The sequence below is a fragment of the Vicia villosa genome, linkage group LG1 (genome assembly GCF_029867415.1).
Source record: "Vicia villosa cultivar HV-30 ecotype Madison, WI linkage group LG1, Vvil1.0, whole genome shotgun sequence".
In the NCBI taxonomy this organism is placed as follows: Eukaryota; Viridiplantae; Streptophyta; class Magnoliopsida; order Fabales; family Fabaceae; genus Vicia; species Vicia villosa.
This window is the reverse complement of record NC_081180.1, coordinates 144,462,756-144,485,946: the sequence shown is the minus strand read 5'-3', so window position 1 is coordinate 144,485,946 and position 23,191 is coordinate 144,462,756. Positions and strand designations below refer to the sequence as shown.

Here is a 23,191-nt window from a genome sequence, read left to right as displayed (position 1 = left end):
AAATCCTTTTTTGTGCATACAAAAATTAAAGTGTTTGGTTATAGTTTAAGCAAAATGCTTCAAGTCAATATATTGAGTTTTTGAATCAAGAAATATATTTGAGAATTGTTCAAGTCATGACAATATTAGAATCTCAAAAATCACTTTAAATTTTGGAAAGATGAGATTTTGGTAGTGTGACTGAAATCACATTGTTCATATGACTCAAATCAAGATTACATGGAGCTCAGGGATCTTTTTCATATTTTCATGATTCAAATCACAAGCTTCATGATTTGAATCATAACACTTGATTCGAATGACAAGAGTGTTTGATTCGAATCACATTAAACTATAATTTCCTTGTTTTGTTTCTAGAAATCTGATTCGAATCACCAAACCTCATGACTCGAATCACACAAATGGGTTCTCATATATTTTTGTTTCTTTATTCAAATCACTTAATTTCTGACTCGAATCTTACATTTTGCGTATGACTCGAATCATACACCATTTTTCACTCATTTTTGTGTTTGATCTCCAGCGTATATAAAAGTTTATTCACTCAAAATCTCTAACAATGTTGAAAAATATACACTTTCACTATTGATTGGAAAACTCACAACTCACTTGTTGCATCATTTTCAAAAGGATTTTTGAATCTTTCTAGAGTGCTTGCAAACGATTTATTTCATCTTCTATCTCATTCTAACTCCATTTTCGTATGGATCTAAATTTCATCTTTGGAGATTTACGATTGTTGAGGAGATTATGTTATTCTGTTTAACGACTCTTTGAATATTTTTTTTTGATATTTCAAAGGTTTGCAAGGTGTGTGGTTTTGTTGCTAGTTTTCTCAAGCCAACGTAAAAGAAGGATGTTATTCTCTCCAGAATTACTTTGGTAGTGTTGTATAAAAGCCTACGGACAAAGTATGAGTTCTTCTCAATCTTCAGACATACTAAAGCACATGATATCGGTAAGATCGAGGAAAGATTGTTGCTGAACAGAGACTTTGAAGAAGCACTGTTGGAGCTAGAAGACTCAAGATGATTTCAAGAAATGATTTTGCAAGGATTCCGTTTGGATACTATGTTCAAGTCAATGGTATGCAGATATAATATTTTTATATTTTCAGCATTATTTGAATATTGTGGTTGTACTAAACATCGTGTAATTTGTCACAAACTATAGTGGAAGACCAAAATTTTCAATGGGAAACCATTAGAGAGTAGAGTAGGCTTAGCAAGAACGATAGTCGGACCACCATAAATTCGGCGTACACCTTTCTATCTTTGTCTCTCTATTTTAATTTCGTAGAATTGCTTGTTTAGGTTGCTTTTATCGCTTTCCTAAAACCGTATGATATTAGGTTTTTGTCTTGGTAGCGGTACATGATTAAGTGTAGGTTTTGTTAGAATCGGCACTTCGAATCATCATGTGGTTGATTGAAACTGAAAACTATGATCATAGGATTCTCCATTGTATTGATTTTGTACATTTACATGCCTTGTGTAAAGTTTATATTAATTCAATACATTGCTTGATTATTTTTTACTAACTGTTTGATTCAATATGGTGTCATATATATATATATATATATATATATATATATATATATATATATATATATATATATATATATATATATATATATATATATATATATATATATATATATATATATATATATATATATATATATATATATATATATATATATATGTATGCACGTCCAATAAGCATAATCAATTTTAAACACAATTTGCTTCCACCATGCAAATTGTTTTTGTTTTCTAACTCTAATAAACTTTTCAAAACTATTTTCTAAATCGGTAAATTTATTTAGGAGGTATATTCTCCTCCCCCTCTAAACCGTTGCATTCTCGTATTCTCACTCAATATAGTCTATTGTTATCCCTAATAGAAGAGAAACATGTATGTGTAGACTTGATTGAAGAGAAACATGTATTGTTATCCCCCTCTAGACCGTTGTATTCTCGTATTCTCACTCAATATAGTCTATTGTTATCTCTATTGTTCTCACTCAAACAAATTTTAAAATCGTTTCAAGTAAAGTGGTCAAGCATGAGAAATCGTGTTCCAACAATTAATATATTTTAGGGTTACCGAGAAAATATTTTCCTAAAAAAGATAATATTTTATAAAAAAATTTAATATTTCAATTTCCGAAACATTAAATACGCAGATTACCGAGATAAATTTACTATTTTAAAATTTTAACCATTGCCCTCAGAATACTGATTAACATTTTCCTATATTTTATAGATAGTATAAAGACTCGTCTAATTTTTAAATAATTCACCTGTCTATTTTATTAATTACCATTAATAAGTATTTTTAATGAATAGAACTTACTTTATTATCTTAAAAATATGTTAAACTTAAAGGAATGGGTAAGATGACAATATTCTTATAAATATTCTTATAAGAATATTGTATAAGTTCCATAAATCGCTCAAATTTACAACAAATTGTCTATAAGTCGACCAAACCTAAATACGGTTGCATAATGTGACGGCTTCTAGAATCACGAGTACAGGCAGGCAGACAGCCATTGAATATGGAGCAAACAACTGCTCGTGAATTGTCTGAATATATTTATTGTACATATGACCAAATTCATGATTCTAAGTAATGCTTTTATCTTTGTAAAAAAAAAGTAATGCTTTTATCTCATTATGTAAATAAATGTCTCATTTCAATTATCCATAATTTTTAAAAATAATTATTAATTATGTTAATCTTAATAATAAATTAATTCTACTTTATTAGATTTTTTATAAGAGATATTTTGGTCGACGAAAAATGTATTTAGTTCAATATAAGAGTTATAACTTATTACAGTACATCAAATATATTTATCAAGTAGAATTCACTTATCAAATACAAATAAAAATAGATATAAATGCATACAATGAGTACTTGTGGTGAATACAATACTATAAATTATGATGGTAATACATCAAGAGTTTTTTTTAGATTGTAATTGTGTCGAAGCAGGTTGCTCGACAGAAGGAATGTTGTGTCGAGATAGTCTAGCTTAGTGTGTGTCGAAATGTCGAAGGAGTTGTCTCGACTGATATTTTGACTTAAGCCTAATTTTGTAGTGTTAACGGAATTAGGTATCTTGGACTTTTATGTTTTGCGCTTTGACTTTGGGAGAAAGCAATCTAAAGCTATAAATAGAGGGAGTAACTCCTATTTTGTATACACTTACATTCACAAAATTTTGCAGTTGCAAAAGGAATAAGTTTTTTCACAGTTTGTGGGCAGAGAGAAACTTTGTAGAAAATATTCTTCTTCCTCCTCTGGTTTTTCCAAACCCTAATTCACCTTTCTTCCCAAATTTTCTTTCTTGTTTCTTTCATTGTCATTGTGTAGCGATAAGGAATTACTCAAATTTTTTAGTTTAATTCTAACATCTGGTATCTAGAGCACTGGCTAAGCGATTATTGGGAGAAAATCACAATGGCAATGAATCATTCGAATGGGCATTTTCTGGCGAGTCTCCCAACTATGAAGGGTCCGAATTATGAGAATTAGTGCAAGCAGATGAAGGTGGTTTTTTGTTATCAAGATCTTTGAGATCTTGTGAAAGAAGGAATAACACTCCTTGCAAAAAAATGCAACAGATGAAGAAAATGTTGAACACAAAGAATTGAAGAAGAAGAAGAATTATGGAGCACTCTTTATAATTAATCAATGTGTTGATCCAGATAATTTTGAGAAGATGAGTGATGTAGAATCTATAAAAGAAGTCTATGAGATTCTTGAAGAGTCTTTTGGAGGTGCAGAAAAGGTGAAAGAGGTGAGGTTACAAACTTACAAAAGAATGTATGAATTGCTTCAGATGGAAGAAAGTGAAAGCATAACTGATTTCTTCACTAGGGTTACGAAACTGGTGAATCAAATTAGGTTATGTGAATAAGTGTCGACATGAAGATCATTTATTACAAAGATCTTGAGGTCATTGGCTCCGAAGTTCGACCATATGGTGGTATCCATAGAACAGTCGAATGATTTGTCGACATTGACAAAAGAAGAGCTTCAAGGGACGCTTGAATCTCATGAACAAATAATGGTTGAAAGTGGTGCAGGCAAGTCGAAGAGCGGTGTGGCTTTGCAAGCTTAGTCAGCAAAAAAAAAAGAGCAAAGGAAGTTGGAATGGCAACAAAGGTAGAGGAGACTACAACAATTCAACTAGTCGAAATAAGCAAGAAGGAAGTTGGTCGAATCAAAGAAAACCCTCGTGCCAAAGCAACCAAAGAGGTGATGTTGTAGGTAGAGGAAGAGGTGGTGGTTGAAAGCGTGACAAAAGTCACATTCAGTGTTTCAATTGTAAGAAGTATGGTCATTATTCTTATGATTATCCAGAAACACATAAGAATCAAGAAAGTGATGCAAAGTTTGCAAAACATGAAGAAGAAGAAGAAGAAGAAGAGATGATGTTGATGGTCACAACAAGATATGAAGAGAGATTAAAGGACCAATGGTACTTAGATTCGGGATGCTCATCACACATGTCTGGAAGGAAAGATTGATTTGTCAACATAAAACCCTCGATGAAGAACATTGTGAAATTTGCAAATGACAATACTTTAGCAGCTAAAGGTATTGAAGACGTTCTGATTATGAGGAAAGATGGAAAAAGGTTAGTAATTTCCAATGTGTTGTACATACCAGACATGAAGAGCAATTCGCTCAATATAACACAGTTGGTCGAAAAGAATTACAAAGTGTCGATCGAAGACAAGATGAGTATAGGGCAGTTGGTCGAAAAGAATTACAAAGTTTCGATCAAAGACAAGATTATGAGAGTCGTCGACCAAGATTAAGGTTAATCTTGAAGGCTCCCATGTCTTAGAATTGAACCTTCAAGATTAAACTTAATGTGATGAAGCACAAGTTCCTTGCAACTGTAGCTAGCAGAGATGAATAGATATGGGACTATCGACCAGCCCATCTCAAATTCAATGACATCAAAGAGTTGAAAATAAGAAATATGGTTTTAGGATGACCATAAATTGACATTCCAAAAGAGAAGTGTGTGGGGAATGTGTGCAGGCGAAGCAACACAAGAACAACTTTAACAAGGATGCAAGAAGAAATTCGAAGGTTGTCCTTGAAGTCATATACTTTGATGTATGTGGTCTAATCTAGGTGGATTCAAATGGAGGTAACAAATACTTTGTCACATTTATAGATGATTTTAGTAAAAAATTATGGACTTACCTAATTAAGAAGAAAAGTGAAGTGATCGAGGTATTTTCCAAGTTAAAATCTATCGTCGAAAGGCAAAATGGGCGAAAGCTCAAGGTTTCTAGGGATTGGTGGTGGTGTAGAATATGTGTCGAAAGACTTCGACATGCTATGTAAGAAAGAAGGGATTATGCATGAGGTGGCGCCACCCTATACTCCACATCAGAATGGAACTGCATAAAGGAAGAATCTAACCATCATGAATATGGTGAGAAGTATGTTGAAAGGCAAGCATTTACCTAAAGAATTTTGAGGTGAAGTTGTTTCAACTGCGACATACATATTGAGCAGATATCCGACAGAGAAGCTAGAAGGAATTACACTAGAAGAATGTTGATATGGTGTCAAGCCTAGCTTGAGTCATCTGATGGTATTTGGATTGATAGCACATAGATATGTGTCAGATCAGTTGAGAAGAAAACTTGATGACAAGCCGAGTCAAATGATCCTAATAGGACATCATTTGACTGAAGGATACAATTTGTTCGACCCAATGAACAAGCAAGTCGTGATCAGCAGGGACGTGATCATAGATGAGCTTAAAGAATGGGATTGGACTAAGAATGTTAAGAAGTATTTAGTGAAAATCTTTTGTGAAGAACCAGCAACTGAAGCCGGAAGAGAATAAGTTCGACAAGAAGAAGCCAGAGGTAAGGAAGGTATAAGCAGACATCAAAGAACTAGACACATGCCTGCAAGGTTGCAAGAATGTGTGATTACATCAGATGATGTGGTCGATGATGATGGTGAGCTGGTACACTTTGCTTTCTACGCAGATGTCAAACCCGTCAATGCAGCTGAGATACTGAAGGATTCAAAGTGAATGAAAGCAATGAATGAGGAACTGAAGTCCATCGAAGACAACACCACTTGGTCACTTGTTAAATTGCCTCAAGGCAAGAAGGCAATTGATGTGAAGTGGGTATACAAGGTGAAGTGTAATCCCAAAGTGGAAGTGACTCGGTACAGGGCAAGGCTTGTAGCTAAAGGATTTCCCCAAGAAGGAAGGAATCGACTTCGATGAAGTTTTTGCAGATGTTTCCAGGATTGAAACAATCAGGTTGGTTGTTGGTCTGGAAAACGTAAACAATTGGCACATGTGTCAGATGGATGTTAAATGTGCATTCCTAAATGGCCCCTTAGACGAAGAATTTTATGTTGCACAACCAATTGGGTTTGTGAAATATGGAGAAGACAGAAAGGTTTACAAGCTGCATAAATCCTTGTATGGACTTAAGCAAGCTCCAAGATCTTAGAATAATAAGATTGACAGTTTCCTAAGGGAGAAGGAATTTTTGAAGTGTGGAATTGAGCATGGAGTATATGTAAGAAGAAGCAAGAGTGAATTTCTTATACTATGTATCTATGTCGATGACTTGTTGATAGCAGGTAGTTGTAAGAAAGATCGAAGATTTCAAAAGTGATCTTAGCAAGGAGTTCAAAATGGCTAATCTAGGAGATATTTCATATTTCCTTGCCATCGAATTCTACAAGAGCAGTATAAGGTTAATGATACATCAAAGAAGATATGCAAACGAAATTCTCAAGAGATTTAAGATGGAATAATGCAACTCGACTTCGACACCTGCAGAACCAATACTACAACTGTCGAAAGAATCAGATGAAGATGATGTCGAACCAACCCAGTAGAGAAGACTTATTGGGTCATTACAATACATTTGTCTCACAAGGCTTGATCTAGCATATAGTTTAGGTATGGTGAGTAGATTCATGAAGCAACGAAGAGGATACTAAGGTATCTGAAAGGAACTCTCGACTATATGTCATTTTGTTTCTTGTAGCTGATAAAGGAAAATAATGCAAGTTAGTAGGTTACACTGACTCAAGTTGGTATAGTGATGTTGAGGATCGAAAATACACAATTGATTATGTGTTTATGTTAGGTGATGCACCACATGCTTGAAGCTCGTGAAAAGAACCAGTAGTGACACTCTCGTCATGTGAAGCAGAGTACATAGCTCTTCTCTTTGTGCATGTCAATCAACATGGATGGTGAATTTGGTCAAAGAGATTATATCAGAAGATCATGGAGCAATTACCATGAAGATCGGCAGCATGTCAGCTATCAATCAGGCGAAGAATCTGATAGCACATGGCAGAAGCAAGCACATCGAAATAAGGTTCCATTATCTTCGAGAGCAGCTAGCTAAAGGGAAGATGAATCTGGAACACTGCAGAACTGGGAATCAAATTGCAGATATCATGACTAAGGGTGTGCAGGTCAAAGTGTTTAGAAGACTAAGAGCTATGACGAATGTAAATAACTTATACACAATGAATTAGGTAGTGTGTTGAGATTGTAATTCCTTGTGTCAAAGCAGGTTGCTCGATAGAAGCAAGGTTGTGTCGAAATAGTCTAGCCTAGTGTGTGTCGAAATGTCGAAGGAGTTGTCTCGACAAATATTTCAACTTAGGCCTAATTTTGTAGTGTTAGTAGAATTAGGTATTTTAGACTTTTATGTTTTGGACTTTAACTTAGGGAGAAAGCAACCTAAAACTATAAATAGAGGGAGTAACCCCTATTTTATATACACTTACACTCCCAGAATTTTACAGTAGCAAAGTGAATAAGATTTTCCACAGTTTGTGGACAAAGAGAAACTCTGCAGAAAATATTCTTCTTCTTCCTTTTATTTTTTCAAACCCTAATTCATCTTTCTTCCCAAATTTTCTTTCTTGTTTCTTTCATTGTCATTATGTAGCGATAAGGAATTACCCAAAGTTTTCGATTTATTTCCAACATTTTTAAGTATTTGATTTGTCAATGTCATGATCGACATAATTCTCTAGGTATGTATTTGTAGTTTTTTAGACCTAGCAAAAAATGAAACTACCTTCAGATTCCTCCTCGAATGCAATAATAAACCTTATCTTCTTCCTTTAGAGATCGCGTCATATAGTTTTTTTCAAAGATGTCTTATAACGTGTATACCTCGCCCATCAACTCGTTTTTTTCTCATATTAGGATCTCTCATGTGTCCATGTGATTACATAGTGTTGGGTCAAAGAAGGCAAATGTCTAATATTTGATTCGTAGAGGGGTAAATTCCCAAATAAAATTAAAGAAGGCAATGACAAAAATGTCCTTCAAAATACACTAAGTGTGATTGTAAGATTTATGAACAAAGAGAATTAAAATTCGCCGCTGGCCATGCCAACAAACATGCTCATTTTCTTTGTTTCTTCTTTTTGCCGTTTTTTTCTTACGACCCAAAAAAGAAATACTCCCTCTATTTCTTATTATAAGCAAAATTTAATTTTTTAGATTCATTGAATAAATGATGTATCCAGTCTATATATAGTCTAAATACATCATTTATTGAATAAATGTAAAAAGTCAAATTTGCTTATAAAAGAGAATGGATGGTGTAGTTTATATTGTTCTTCTCAACTTAATTTCATAGGAGTAAAACCAGCACGTCAAACATAATCTAGTTCTAATCATTCAAATATAACAAGACTTAACACCAAACAGTTTTATTTTAAGTTTGTTTAATACGATTATCTTTTTATTTAAAAAAAAAAAACTACTAACAAATATATTTAGAAGTTAGTCAAAAATATACTTACAAAATAAATTTCAATGAAACTAGGGGCGTTAAAGCTCAATTGTCACTTTGTCAATCCAATCCAACTGGCATAAAAATTTGAGTGATAAGAGTGGTATTATATCAACACAACCACTACTTACCATTACCATCAAAGAGGATAACAACTAATATCAATTATTATCATCTTTCTTGTGACTTTCAATTACTCTTATCAACTTTTTTGAATACTTTATATTATTAAACCCTTCTCTTGGAAGTTAGCTCTCTTTATATTTGAACAATTTAAGAGACAGCCATGACTTTTATATTAATGAATTATTATATCGGTGACTAAGAGGGGTTGAAAGTAGATTGCTGCTATACACTTCCTGAGTGAAAATCAAATTTGGTTCCTCTATAGCACTTCCCGAGTGAAAATCAAATTTGGTTCCTCTGTTTTGACATAAAAAAGATAAAAATTGGGGGCAACTGGTGGTAGATTTTTGCCACTATACTATACATAGTTTATTTTTCCATCAAAAGTTTGTTTTTTAGAGATGTATGCTTTCACACATTGCCGATGAAACATAAAATTCTATAATTTTTTGGCAATTCAGATATAAAATCCAGAAGACTTAAATGGTGTTAGGTGTCTTTTAGAAGTCAACAAAATATCAATCAGCTGAAAGGGAAAGAATTATACATAAGAACTTGAAAGTACTTTTTCAAAATATGACAATTGGCCAAAGCCAACACAACTAATCAGCAAGAACACTCTTTTGATGTCTCCACAAGACCACTTAGAAATTCTTCCTACAATATAACCATATGGCACAAAAATTGCAATTTAACGACCACGGCCACGACCGCGTCCACGCCCTCGACCGCGTCCACGCCCCAAAGGCTTCCCTGTAAATAAAATGTAATCGTTGAGAACCAAAAACAACCGGATAGAAGCCAACATGAATAAAAATTGCAGCCAATCAGATTATGTAAAATACCAGCAGTTGGCTTCTTTGGCTTGACCCTAGGTGCCTCTTCAACCAGCAAAGTCTCAAGATTCAAGCTGTCGGGAAGGATATAATAACGAATGTTGTTACCCCTCACACTGAGGTGATCCAGAGTCACTGGGTTTTTCCCCTTCAGTGTTAGTTTAACTGTTTTCAAATGCGTGTTCATACTAATATCAACACCTGTAGAATAGCAACAAGTCAGAATCAGCATAACTAAAGCTTCAAAACACTAATGATTTCAACCCAAAAACAAAAGACTCAAATACAATAAGTAGCAAGCTATTTATTTAGAAACATTGCAATATCTGCCAATATGTTTTTACTAATAAGTGTCAAGGAAAATATCTGGTGCTTGACTAATAGTATATTAAGCAAGCAGTATGACATGCAAAATTATAATACAGGACTCAATTATTATAAACCTTCATAAAAGATAATGGTTACACTTGAGCCTCAAACATCACAAGCTTTAGCACAAGTGGAGATAAGATAACAGATGTAACATGTAACATGTAAGCTTTCTATTTACCTAACAAAGTAAAACTAAACCCAGGCATGTTGAACAGAAAATTCCCCAGTACAGGCTGTATGAAGTTTAATCAGATGCTGTGGGTTTGTGTTTCTGAAAAAATGGCTTAAATTAGGTAAAAGGAAATTGCTGAATATTAAGAAAACCAAAATCAGAAAAACGAAAGCATAACAATGTTTGATTAGCTCGTTTATAAATTTTCTACGCATGATTGCAGTCAAAGTAGAACTACACGCTGCATCTCTCAAAGAACAACACATTCCTGCATCACTAAAACAACAACACATTCCTTTTCTTGCAATTCGTGAGATTGCTTCATAAGGAGTCTATAGTACTTCTCTTAGGTAAAATGCATAGGCTGATATGGGGATCTTTATATTACAGTCAGTGTTATCGTTGGCGGTTTATGACGGCAAGCCACAAATCTCTCATAAACATGTGCGGATGGCAAATGGAGGAAGCATGACAGACAAATTAAAAAACTTAGCAGAAATAAATAAACACCAATTAAAAAAACAGAATTAAAAACCGAATTAAGTTAATTTAAGACAATTTTAAGAATGGATGTCTAATGTCTATAAATAACTAAAGAAAGATTTGAGATAATTTAAAAACAGAAAAGAAGTTTAACAGAGCAAATAAAGAATGAAATAGAGGGGAAACAATCAGAAAATGAAAACAAAAGGCAAATAAAGAATAAATATAAGAGGGGAAAGAAAGAAGAAACGGAATACTTTTCAGAGTACAGAAGATAGAAAGCGAGAAGAAAGAAGAGAGAGCTGGTTGTGCTCCTCAGCAGAGAAGGGAGAACAGAGAATTTGGTTGCGGTTGCATCTATGTTGTCAAAAGCGGCTGGCGCGGCCGATATCGCGGCGCGGCGCGGAAAATCTGGTGCAGCCGCTTCAGAGCATACCGGTGCAGCGCGATTGGGAGTAGCGGCCGGTTCGGCTGACGTGTCCGGTTCGGGAGCGGTGCGGGTGCGGTCCAAAAGCGCCGCGTTTCACTTTAGTTAGATCCGGGTCGGGTCGGCCCAAAACCTCAAAATTTTTCACGTATTTTACACTTCCTAACCCTAAAACTAGCCGTTTCTCTCTTTCAAGCATCGTTTCTCTCTCTCTCAAGCATCGGTCCTCTTCACGTTTCTTCTTCATCTTCTCCACACTTCCGCCGTCTCTTCCTTCTTCGTGTGGAGAGTCCTTCAGGTATGTTTCCTTTTTCTTTTCTGAACTTCTTCCTTCTGCTCCTCTTTGTTCATCATGGGTTCTTCTGCTCTTCTTTCTTCATAATATTCTTCTCAATGGTTCTGTATATTCTTTCTTCATAATGTTCCTCTTCCTCTATTATTTATTTGTTCTGTTCTGCATAACAGCTATGGCAACTAATCCTCCAAATAGTTCTACTCAACCATCATCATCCGATGTTCCATCTGTGGCTTCTTCGGCTGCTGCTAAGATACACCAACCAGTCGGTGATATAGGCTGGAAATTCAATCACTTGAAAGACTTGAATAATAGGAGGAGGGTTACTTGTAATTTTTGTAACGAAACGTCGACCGGAGGAATTTCAAGAGCTAAGCAACATCAATTAGGAATAAAAGGAAATGTGAAGGCTTGCACTCAAACACCGGAAGACGTTAAGCTGATTTTACAAGAGCATGAAGATAAGAAATTGGCTGCCAAAAAATCTATTTCAGGTGAAGTCCATGAAGATGATGATGAGGCTTCACGGCTGTTAGAGATATCTAGGATCCGAAGTGGGAAAAGGCCGGCTGAAGAAGGGAGTATGCCAACTGCCAAGAAGAATACAAAAGGGCCGTTGGATGTAATTTACTATAGGAAACCGGAGGAAAATTTGAAAAAAGGAAAGCAAACAAGCTTGAATGATGCTTGTGATAAGAAGGCAAGAGCGAGTTGTTGTCAATACATAGCCCGTTTCTTTTATCGGAATGGAATTGCTTTCAATGTTGCAAAATCAAAGAGTTTCAAATTGATGGTTGAAGCAATTGGTATGTATGGTGCACATTTGAAGCCTCCAAGCTACCATGAGTTGCGAGTTCCTTTGCTTCAAGATGAGTTGAGACTTACACATGAGATGTTGAGTACTAATAAGAAAGAACAAGAAAAGTATGGTTGTTCCATAATGTCTGATGGTTGGACCGATACAAGGGGAAGAACATTGATAAACTTTTTGGTTAATTCTCCTGCAGGAACAATGTTTGTTAAAAGTGTTGATGCTTCTGCCGACATGAAAACTGGACAAAAGTTGTTTCAACTTTTGGATAGCTTTGTTGAAGAGATTGGTGAAAGTAATGTTGTGCAGTTAGTTACTGATAATGGAAGCAATTATGTCTTGGCTGGTAGACATATTCAAGTATCAAGACCAAAAATATTTTGGACTCCATGTGCTGCTCATTGTCTAGACTTGATGCTAGAAGACATCGGAAAAATTCCTAAAGTCAAGAAGGTTATACAAAAAGGAATGACACTCGTGGGCTTCATTTACAACCATTCTTTGGTTTTAAATTTAATGAGGGAGAAGTTAGAAAGTGAGTTGGTTAGAAGTGGAGTCACAAGGTTTGCCACAAACTTTCTTACTTTGCACAGATTGCACATTCTAAAGGCAAAAATTAGAACCATGTTCACTTCTGAAGAATGGTTGAACTTGAATGCAAGTAAGGAGGTGAAAGGAAAGAAGGCGGCTGCTATTGTACTTCAAGTATCATTTTGGGAGGATATTGTGTACACTCTTAAAGCTATGGGACCTCTTGTAAAAGTGCTTAGGCTTGTTGATAATGAAAAAAGGCCGGCAATGGGTAGCATCTATCATGCAATGTTGGAAGCCAAAGAGTTTATTCAAAGAAACTTCAACAACAATGAAAACAAGTACAAAGACATCATTGATATTGTTGATAGAAGATGGAGTATACAACTTCATCATCCGTTACACGCAGCTGGGTATTATCTTAATCCGAAGTACTTTTATACCAATCCAATGATTGAGAATGACGCTACGTTGTTGGATGGCCTTTATGCATGCATTAACAAGCTTTCTGCAAATGCTAAAGTTGTTGATGCCATCCATGGAGACTTGGCGAAATATAAGATGGGTGTGGACCACTTTGGATTGACAGAAGCGGTAAGGCAAAGAGACACTATATCTCCTGGTAAGTAACTAAGTCTATTACACAATAATTAAATTTCATAACAATTTTTGTGTATATATGCTAATGCAAATAAATTTTGCATTGCAGCTGAGTGGTGGAAGAGGTATGGAGCAAAAACACCAGATTTGCAGCTCCTTGCAATCAAAATATTGAGTTTGACTTGTAGCTCATCGGGTTGTGAGCGGAATTGGAGTGCTTTTGAGCATGTAAGTAGTTGATATTAGGCCATACTTTCAAATTAATAGTTTAGTAAGTATATTTATTATTTAAAGTTTATACTAACTTTAAAATTATAATATAGATTCATTCCAAGAAAAGAAATAGACTTGAACATCAAATGTTGCAAGACTTAGTTTTTATCAAGTATAACCAAACTTTGAAGGAGCGCTTTGATAGTGATGATATGATTGATCCTGTGGTTATGGAGGATGATATTGATACAACTAACCTATGGTTGTTGGGAGGTGAAGATGAGGTTCAACCTGATGATGATATGGTGTTTGATGGTGATGATTTGTCTTGGCTAGATGTTGAAATTGCAAGTGGTGCTGTTGAGCCAATAATCAGCACTAGAAGTCAAGCAGCATTGCAGAAAAAGGCAACTACAGCTGCACCTTCTTCCTCTAGATCTAAGGGAAAAGCAAAGGAAGTGGTAGTAGTAGATGATGAATTTGGTGATCAAGACTATCTTGGAGAAGGTGAAGAGGATGAAGAGGATGAAGAAAATGAAGAGGATGGTGGAAGTGATGATGAAGACATGGAATTTAATGATTCTTGAATTTTTATTATAGTTACTGTGTTTAGTTATTTTAAGACTTATATCCTTAAGTGTTTGTTTTCTTGAAGTTTATAACTATTTGGAAGTATGTTTCCTTAAGAATTATGTTTTTTAATGGTATTTGGAATTGGAAGTATGTTTTGCTTAATTCATTATGAAGTTTAGAATTGGAAGTATGTTTGGAATTATTGGAAGTATGTTTTTTTTTTGGTATTTTCTAGTATGTTTTTAGCATGAAAATGCCATAAAAATAGCGCCCGCGCCGCTAAAATAGCGCCCGCGCCGCTCCCCGCATCCGCGCCGCTCCCATTTTTGGGTTGACCGCGCCGCGCCGCGTTCCGAGATTAACAACATAGGGTTGCATGCAATTGAGTGGTGGTGGTGGTCGCACACCAGTAGAGGAAAAGAACAGGGTAGAGTAGAGGGTAATAAAATGGCAAAGTATCAGTTTTTAGGGTTTATTAGAATTATAACCCACGGTAGATAGATAAGAGGGTAAAACTTCAAAGTATCCATTTTTAGGGTTTATTAGAATTATAACCCACTTTGGGTCTGAGCTCGGGTCAGATCACACAACCCAACCCATGTTTTTTCAATTTTTTAACAAAAAATATGTTTTTTCGGCCATGTCCAATGCCTTCGGGGTGACCGCCGTGACCCCTCTACATGAAAACCGCCACACAGCCGCTTTTCAATGGTGGTTTGTAGAAATCCCACCACTGCAACTCGCCATGACCGATGTTCAACAACACGATTACAGTACAACAGAAAAGAAAAGGCACAAAAAAATAAGAGAATCAGTTTATAAATCAAAATGATTGATAATGTCAAACCTTATATAAGAAATGTCAATAAATCATTACTCTTGACAGACCATGATTTCTTTTTTGCTTTTCACAGCACATGATTTAGTACAAATGGAACTTCTCATTTCCAAATGATTGAGTTGGAGGGTGGTAATTATAAATGTTAAGATTATAAAGCATACTTCTCTATAACATATAAAATAAAGAGTTTAATTGATACTAAACAATAACTTCTCCTTCAGTCCAATGCTGATTACTTCTCTATAACATAAAATAAATAGTTTAATTGACATGCACTATCAATGAAAAAAGTAGTGCGTCACGAACAATTCATGTGTTACTTTAGAGGTGATTAAAATAAAAGTCAAACATCTTCAAATATGCAATGGAAATAAACATCTTCAAAACATTATTATCATTATTCTGTTGGAAAAGAAAAATTTTATCCAAAAGAAAACAAAGCAAAAAACTTGAGCAGAAAGTTGAAGAGAACCCTTAAATACAATCTTAACATATGGTAGCAAGTTAAGGTGCAAGGAGAACAGGTATACTTCAAACATCATATATTTATCTAAACAAAATGATGTAACTAAGGGCCTGAATAAGGAAAAGAGAAACACAAGGGCCTGTTTACTCCACATGTTTCAATTTGCATTTTCACTTCAATTACTAAACATAAGATAATACAAAACTAATATTTCCCTCGCCATTTACTTTTACAATTATTGAAACCTGATCTAACATTTTCAGAAATGCATTCTTTTTGAAAATGCATTCTTCCTAACTTGCCTTCCATGTTCTCTCTATCCTAATTTTTCACTACTACAGCCATAAATCAACAACAACAAACAATTAAGCCTAATTTTAAACCAAAAAAAAAAAAAAGTTTTCAAGAATTCACTAGGGTTTATCGGAATCTTGAGTAGAAACAAGAAAATCACTACATTTACAAAACGAAAATTATCACATTCACGACTCTACCAGCGGGAATAACAACGCGAACATAGAAAATTATATGCAACAAGGAAGGGTTAGTGGGAACCTAGGGTTTAACGGCGTGAAGAGTATTGATATGTAATAACAGTGAAGAGGAACAAGGAAGGGTTAGTGGGAACCTGTGATGGTGCCATGAACAATTGTGCCGTTCTTGAGCTCGATTGACACGGTTTCGTTGTTCAATTTCATCAGAAACCTGTGTCGATTTTCAAGAAAACGATTTCAGTTTAAGAAATTTTCGACAAAAAGAGAGAGATAGTAAGAAATGAGAAGTTGAGGGAAGGGAGAAAGAGAGACCTGACGAGCTTCATGGCGGCGGCGGAAAATGAGCAGCAGCTTTGAAGTTCAACCAGGGAGGGGCGGGAGAGTGACGCTAGTTGCTCTGAACTCGAGTATTTTTTTAGCTCTCACCTTGCCCTTATATACCTTGTAATAATTTTGGTAATTAGAAACCTCAACAATAACAACAACAAAAATTATAAAAAAAGAAAAGAAAAGAAACAATTGGTTTGAGGGAATGCCCTTAGTTTTTTTTTGTGTAAGCAAGATTCAATATAACGGAGAACTAAACGTTCTCAATATCCGATTACACAGAAAAGCGGGCAAAAACCCGCCAAAAGGAATTACAAAACCAATTAGAATTACGATAGGAATAACAACGGATCCTTGTTAAACTCGTAAAAACTACTAATGGGGTGAGTAATTTCTCCAAAAAACGACCATTTCCACAACAAAGATTTAATCTTCCACAATGTATTATTGACATCCCAAACTTCGTTCCGGAAGCATATACCGTTCCTACTAATCCAAAGAATCCACATGGTACCTATCCACACTACACCTAATTTGTTCACTTTAACTTTTTTCTTTTTACAAAAAGAATACCAATCCATAAAACTTGCTTTGCACTCTTCATCCATTACCCTCCAAGGCTTCCCAATCCAAGAAGAAATTTCTCTCCACACCACCTCCACACCTTTACATTTTAAAAAAGAGTGATCGCGGTTTTCCGGAACAATATCACAAAAAACACACCTTAAATTATCCGGTGGTAACACTATACCTCTAACCGATAGTAAATCCTTGAAAGGAAGTCTATTCACAAAAAACCTCCATCCAAACGTCTTGATTTTGAAAGGAACATCCATCTTCCAACATAAAGATAAAACCTCATTGAACTTCTCAAAAGGACCACACGGAATCCGTTTCCTAGCCATAAGATTATAGCAAGAAGCCACGGAAAAAATTCCTTCCCCCGAAGCCCTCCACCTTACTTCGTCATTTTCTTCACAAGTAGGACCGTCTCCCACAATAAAGCTCCGAAAAAGATCCACATTCATTCTCATATGATGGCTATCTATGAGATTATCCAAAATACCGCAATTTCCCCATTCCCACTTACCGTTTATCCAACCCCCCATACCCGCCACCGACACTTTTTTCAAAGCCGACAAGGAGTATAAATCCGGAAACTCCTCTCTCAAACACCTATTATTCCTCCACTTTGATTCCCAAAAGGGTGTAGAAAAACCATTACCCACTTTAAAAACACATTGATCAGAAAAAGAATCATCTCTCTCTAAACTACCAATAGAAATAACATCTTTCCACCAAAAAGAAGAAGAAGAAGTAGAAGAATTTAAAGAAGAAAGATGAAGAGGAGATTGAGATAAAGACATACCTCCACAAAAACAAGACAAAGCGATGTCCCCGTAACGAGCTTTCAACAAATCAATCCAAAGCGAATCTTCTCCCTTTAAAATTTTCCACCTCCATTTGTTGAGAAGTGCCATATTAAACTCCGAGATATTCTTCAATCCGAGACCACCCCACTCATACGGGAGACACACATTCTTCCAACTAACCCAATGAATTCCTCTTTTGTTATCCTCCACCGCCCCTCTCCAAAGAAAATTACTTTGCATACTAGTAATCTCCTTCGCCACCCTAGAAGGCATCTTGTAAAAAGACATAGTGAAAATCGCAAGGGATCCAAGAATGGATCTCAATAAAGTCAATCTTCCCCCCAAACTAAGGAAACGATTCTTCCAACCCGCAAGACGCTTTTTCATCTTCACCAAGAGAGGTAACCAAGCCTCGTACTTCCTTGGATTACACCCGACAATAATTCCAAGAAAAGAAAACGGAGTATCTTCCACTTTACAAGAAAGCACAAAAGCGGCCGCTTCTAAAAAATTATTCGTCACATTTATCCCTATCAACTTGCTTTTATGGTAATTGATGCCAAGACCCGAAGCCATCTCAAAAGCCTTCAAAACTATTTTAATAGCCCCTACTTGGTTCCAATTCCCTTCACCAACAATTAAAGTGTCATCCGCAAATTGAAGAATTTCCACCGTACACCTCCCATTAATCTCCATACCCTTAAAGCGGCCAATATCTACCGATTTACGCACTAGGCCCGAGAGACCTTCGGCCACAAGAGTGAAAAGAAAAGGAGATAATGGATCGCCTTGTCTTAACCCTTTCTCCACCCCGAATTCCTTCGTCGGACTACCATTAACCAAAATAGACATGTTGCTATGAAAAACCAACATTTCCATCCACATCCTCCAGTTTTCGCCAAAACCCATTCTTTTAAGCATGTATCTAAGGAAATTCCATGACACCTTATCGTAAGCCTTCTCGAAATCCACCTTGAATAACAAACAACCTCTACCCTCCTTCTTTGCATAATCCACCACTTCGTTGGCAATTAACACCCCATCCAGAAGATTTCTATTTGGAACAAAAGCACTTTGGTTAGGAGAAACAATGGTACTAAGAACTTTTTTCAATCTTCCCGCTAAAATCTTCGATATCACCTTATACATACATCCAACAAGACAAATAGGTCTATACTCATCCAATGAGATAGGATTATTAGTCTTAGGAATCAATGCCAAAAAAGAAGAAGTAATCGCCTTGGAAATAAAACCGCCGGAATGGAAATAATTAAGAAAGTTGATGAAGTCCACCTTGATGAAACTCCAACATTTCTTAATAAACAAGAAAGAGAAACCATCCGGGCCCGGACTTTTATCATTACCACTACCATCAATAGCCTCTTTAATCTCCTCCTCTTGAAAAGGTCTTTCAAGTAAAGAAGCATCATTAGAACATAAACTATTAAAAGGGATACCATCCAAGAGGATTCTATCCGAATCTTCTTCCACAAATTTATTAGAAAAATGCTTCCAAACTTCCTCCCTCACTTCTTCCACCTTCTCCACCATCCCTCCTTGAGTAGCAATCGTACCTAAATGATTGAATCTCCTTCTTTCTTTAACCACTTTATGAAAGAACTTACTATTCGAGTCTCCATCATTTAGCCATTTAAGTCTCGATTTTTGAACAAGCATATTCTCCTTAATCCTCAAATTCAACCAAAATCTCTTGTTAGCTTCTTGCCTTTCTAAAAGAGACTCCCCAATTAACTCCTCCGTTGAATCTTCCAACCTAACATCCCCCTCATTTATTCCTCTCACCCCCTCCTCCACTTCCAAATCAATTCTACCAAAAACCGACTTGTTCCACCACTTTAATCTATCTTTAAGCCTAGAGAGTTTTTCTTTTAAAACATAATCCCCTCTTCCTTCCACCTCTAATTCATTCCATTCTTTTTCAACAAAGGGAAGAAAAGAACTCAACGAAAACCATTCATTATTGAATTTAAAAGGTTTAGGACCCCAATTAAATTTGTCCGCCACAAGCCACACCGGACTATGATCCGAAATATCTCGATTTCCAATTAATTGACCAACCACACCCCAACAATTAATAGCATTAAAAGACAAAAGAAAACGATCGATCCTACTCATGGATCTACCATCACCGCTATACCAAGAGAATTTTTTACCTTTGCAAGGGACGTCCACCAAGCCACTATCGTCAATGAACTTGGAAAAGAGATCCGAGCCCGAATCCATCTCCCTTACCCTCCTACCTTTCCTTTCATGAGAGTTTTTTGTTGCATTGAAATCTCCTCCCAAAATCCATTCACCATCCGAGAAGGTGTTCTTCAAAGAAAGTAATTTTTCCCATAGCTCCTTCTTCTTATGGAGAGCACAAGAAGAATAAATGTTCACAACATAAAAAAATTTCTCCTTCGAAAGGACCTTTATCCCTAAATACCCCTCTCCTTTAAAACTATGAATCACCTCCATCCTATCCTTCCTCCAAAAGGTAATGATCCCTCCCGATCTCCCTATTGAATTAGAGAAAGAAAAATCGACATCCGTATTACTCCACATATCCCTCGCCATGTAATCCTCCATGACCGTAATTTTAGTTTCTTGAATCATGAAAATGCCCGCGTCGCCCTTCTTGATAATATTACTAATCCTTCTCCTCTTTAGAGAATTCCCTCCTCCCCTAATATTAAAAGTTCCGATTATCATTAAAACGGTGTAGAAAACTCCTTCCTTGAATCATTAACTAAGTTTTCATCAAGATCCAATATCCCTCTCCTCTTGGTGATGCAAAAACGGTCTTTCAGATTACTCAACCCCAAGTCTTCGAATGCCACCTTCAAATTGCCCTCCATTCCTTTACTAACCAAATCCCATTGTTTAGAATTGTTTTTTCCAATCAAATCACCCTCCGCTAGGTTTTCGTAACAAATCCCCTCGGCTTCATCTTGATTAGATTCCGCCCCAACTTGAGAAAAATCTTCCGACACCAAAGAAACCCCTCCCCTATTCTTCTTAGAACAGGCCCCAGCCGATTTCTTGGACTCCCTATTTTTAACATTCTTTCTTTTCTTCATGCAACTGCCAGCCCCTAACTCCAAAAGTTTTTTAAATTTCACACTTTTGGGACAGGTCACAAAGTTCTTTGAAACTATACCAGCCCCTGTAAAAGACTTTCTAACAGCTGCCACCCCACCGGTAGGAGGCCCTGGTGTTTCCGCCTCGCCAGACTCCTTACTCAAATCCGCCCCTTTAAGTGCCTCTGCCTCAGCCTGAGGTAAATCAGAAATGCCTATGACACCCTTTGCCGATTGATCGACAGATCTCACGGCTTCATCAAAACAACCTATCGGAGACTTTCCTGCAGAGTTTGGAACAAAAGAGCCCCCAGAATCTCCTGCCCCCGAAACCTCTTCCGACCCATCAATCCCTCCCACAACCGCGACAGTTTTCCTGACCAAAACCGGTTCAACCTCCCTCAACACAGTTGAGAAAGTTTCTATGCTATCAACTGACTCCTCCTCCACATCTACAAACTCTTCCGACCACAAGCCATCGGAACTAATAGAGTCCGAAGAAGCGGAAATATTAGATATATTGCTGTGATTACCTGAACTTTTGAGGGATAAAAATGATTCCAATTGGACTGCCAGGATAGTCACTCTGTTATCAATTGAAACTTCCACAAGCTCCGGAAAAACCACGCCAACTTTCACCAACACTTGTAACCTTGCCATCTCCATAGAAGAACGGTTCGCAGTTGCTTCGTCCACACAAACCAGCGTGCCCCATTCTTTGGCCAGAGATTGAAAAAATTCAGAATTCCAAGCCACCACCGGAACACCCCATATCCGAATCCACACCGTTCTGAAATGGTCGAAACTATCTTCCTTCCAAACAGACACATCAGAAAACCAATCCTGCCACCATTCCTTACCCTCCTTTATAAAATCCCCCAAAGCTCCCTCCTCCCTCTCTTCCAACAAGCATTTTGTAGCCCCAAGCGGAATAGCTTTTATAGCAAAAAACCCAGATCTTTCAATCCTCTGTTCAATCCCCCTGCCTGAACCCGGAATTCGCAACGTCCCCACCAAAGACTTTGACAGCCTATCTCTGTCTTCAGCTTTAGAGGAGAAAGCTAAAAGAGTTTTCGTATTCGCCGCCTTGCCCACACCGGCACTCTCCTCTGCCACAACGGCCGCGAACGAGCGATAGTCCCTGGTCGGATGAACAAACCCCCTTGAGAACCCCTGTCTCAGATGACCCTGACCTCCCTGGTTATGCAAATGATCCTCCTCATTCCTCCACTTGCCTCGCGGTAAAACCCCGGCACTGTTCCTCGAAAACCTCGGCACATTAGCATGAATCTTGACCCCGTCGAACATCACATTGTCGACTTTCACCGCCAACAAACGCGCATCCGAAACTTCTGCAAACCTAGCGAAACCAAACCTTTTGCCTGCCTTGTTCCTCCTAGGTGAAATAGCCACCTCTACAATCTCCCCAATGCATCCAAACACCTGAAACAGATCCTTTGCCTCACATCTAACAGGAAAATGAGACACAAAAATCGATTCCAGTTTAGCTCCTTGCTTCGCCTTTCCCTTTGTGAATACGTCCCAAGTAGGAACCCAAGATCTAAAATGTTTCTTCCTTACGTTGTGCCATTTCCCCTCCAATGAAGAATCGTTACCAGCCATGGTCGTCATACTCCCGACAGAAATCCGGAGAAGAAAGCGAAAACTAAGATTTCGAAAATAACCCCTCGACAAGGTCCCTGCTCCTAAGAACAGGAATTTAAACCGAAGACGAAGAGTTAAAGAAATCCTAATTAACAGCCCCTAAACCGAACCCTAACCGGACGCGACGGAGAGAAGAAGAGACTCGCCGGAAATCGTCATAGCAGTTTATAATATCTTAGTATCATGCATGGGAATGCCCTTAGTATAAATTTGCTCAATTTGTTTATGTTTTATTTATGATAGAGATAATACATGAGGAGAATTGTTTTAAAGAAACAAGAGGAATTGAATGAGATGATAAGAGATTAGAATTGTTTTAAAGAAACAAGAGGAATTGAATGAGATGATAAGAGATTAGAATTGTTTTAAAGAAACAAGAGGAATTGAATGAGATGATAAGAGATTTCTTTCATTTTAATAAAAGATTTTGGGTTTGAGCTCAAGTCTGAAAATTTAGTAGTGTTAAATTCTCTTGAGAGAGAGAGAGAGAGAGTTTTGTCATTCATTGAGCTCTTACCCGATTCGAGGACAGAAATACCTGATTTTTCCAACAACAAAAAAATTGATTTGAAGAGATTATTTATTAAAATGAATTCCATGTATCATTTTATCTTAGATGTAATACCTTTTTGGTCTCGTACCTATGTCTTGGGGTCCATT

General features: G+C 36.6%; 3 protein-coding genes across 4 annotated transcripts; 1 reads left to right on the top strand and 2 right to left on the bottom strand.

Moving 5' to 3' along the window:
* Window positions 1–9,431: 9,431 nt before the first annotated feature.
* Window positions 9,432–16,533, bottom strand: LOC131644399 (small nuclear ribonucleoprotein SmD1a). 2 transcript variants are annotated; one of them, XM_058914886.1, is made up of 5 exons: window positions 16,396–16,456; window positions 16,218–16,294; window positions 10,356–10,448; window positions 9,815–10,006; window positions 9,432–9,722 (listed from the first exon to the last, which is right to left on the bottom strand). In XM_058914886.1, the coding sequence occupies exons 3-5, from the start codon at window positions 10,381–10,383 to the stop codon at window positions 9,661–9,663; spliced, it is 282 nt and encodes a 93-aa protein (XP_058770869.1). In that variant the 5' UTR covers window positions 10,384–10,448; window positions 16,218–16,294; window positions 16,396–16,456; the 3' UTR covers window positions 9,432–9,660. The 2 variants fall into 2 exon arrangements, with proteins under 2 accessions (XP_058770869.1, XP_058770868.1); XM_058914885.1 differs by lacking the exon at window positions 10,356–10,448 and having other exon boundaries at window positions 16,396–16,533.
* LOC131644398 (uncharacterized) lies at window positions 11,304–14,424 on the top strand. The gene is made up of 3 exons (XM_058914884.1): window positions 11,304–13,518; window positions 13,606–13,724; window positions 13,820–14,424. Exons 1-3 carry the CDS (start codon window positions 11,679–11,681, stop codon window positions 14,294–14,296), a joined length of 2,436 nt encoding a protein of 811 aa, XP_058770867.1. The 5' UTR covers window positions 11,304–11,678; the 3' UTR covers window positions 14,297–14,424.
* Window positions 16,534–20,497: 3,964 nt separating the features above from the next.
* LOC131656419 (uncharacterized) lies at window positions 20,498–22,489 on the bottom strand. Its single transcript, XM_058926148.1, has one exon. It carries the CDS (start codon window positions 22,487–22,489, stop codon window positions 20,498–20,500), a length of 1,992 nt encoding a protein of 663 aa, XP_058782131.1.
* Window positions 22,490–23,191: the final 702 nt, after the last annotated feature.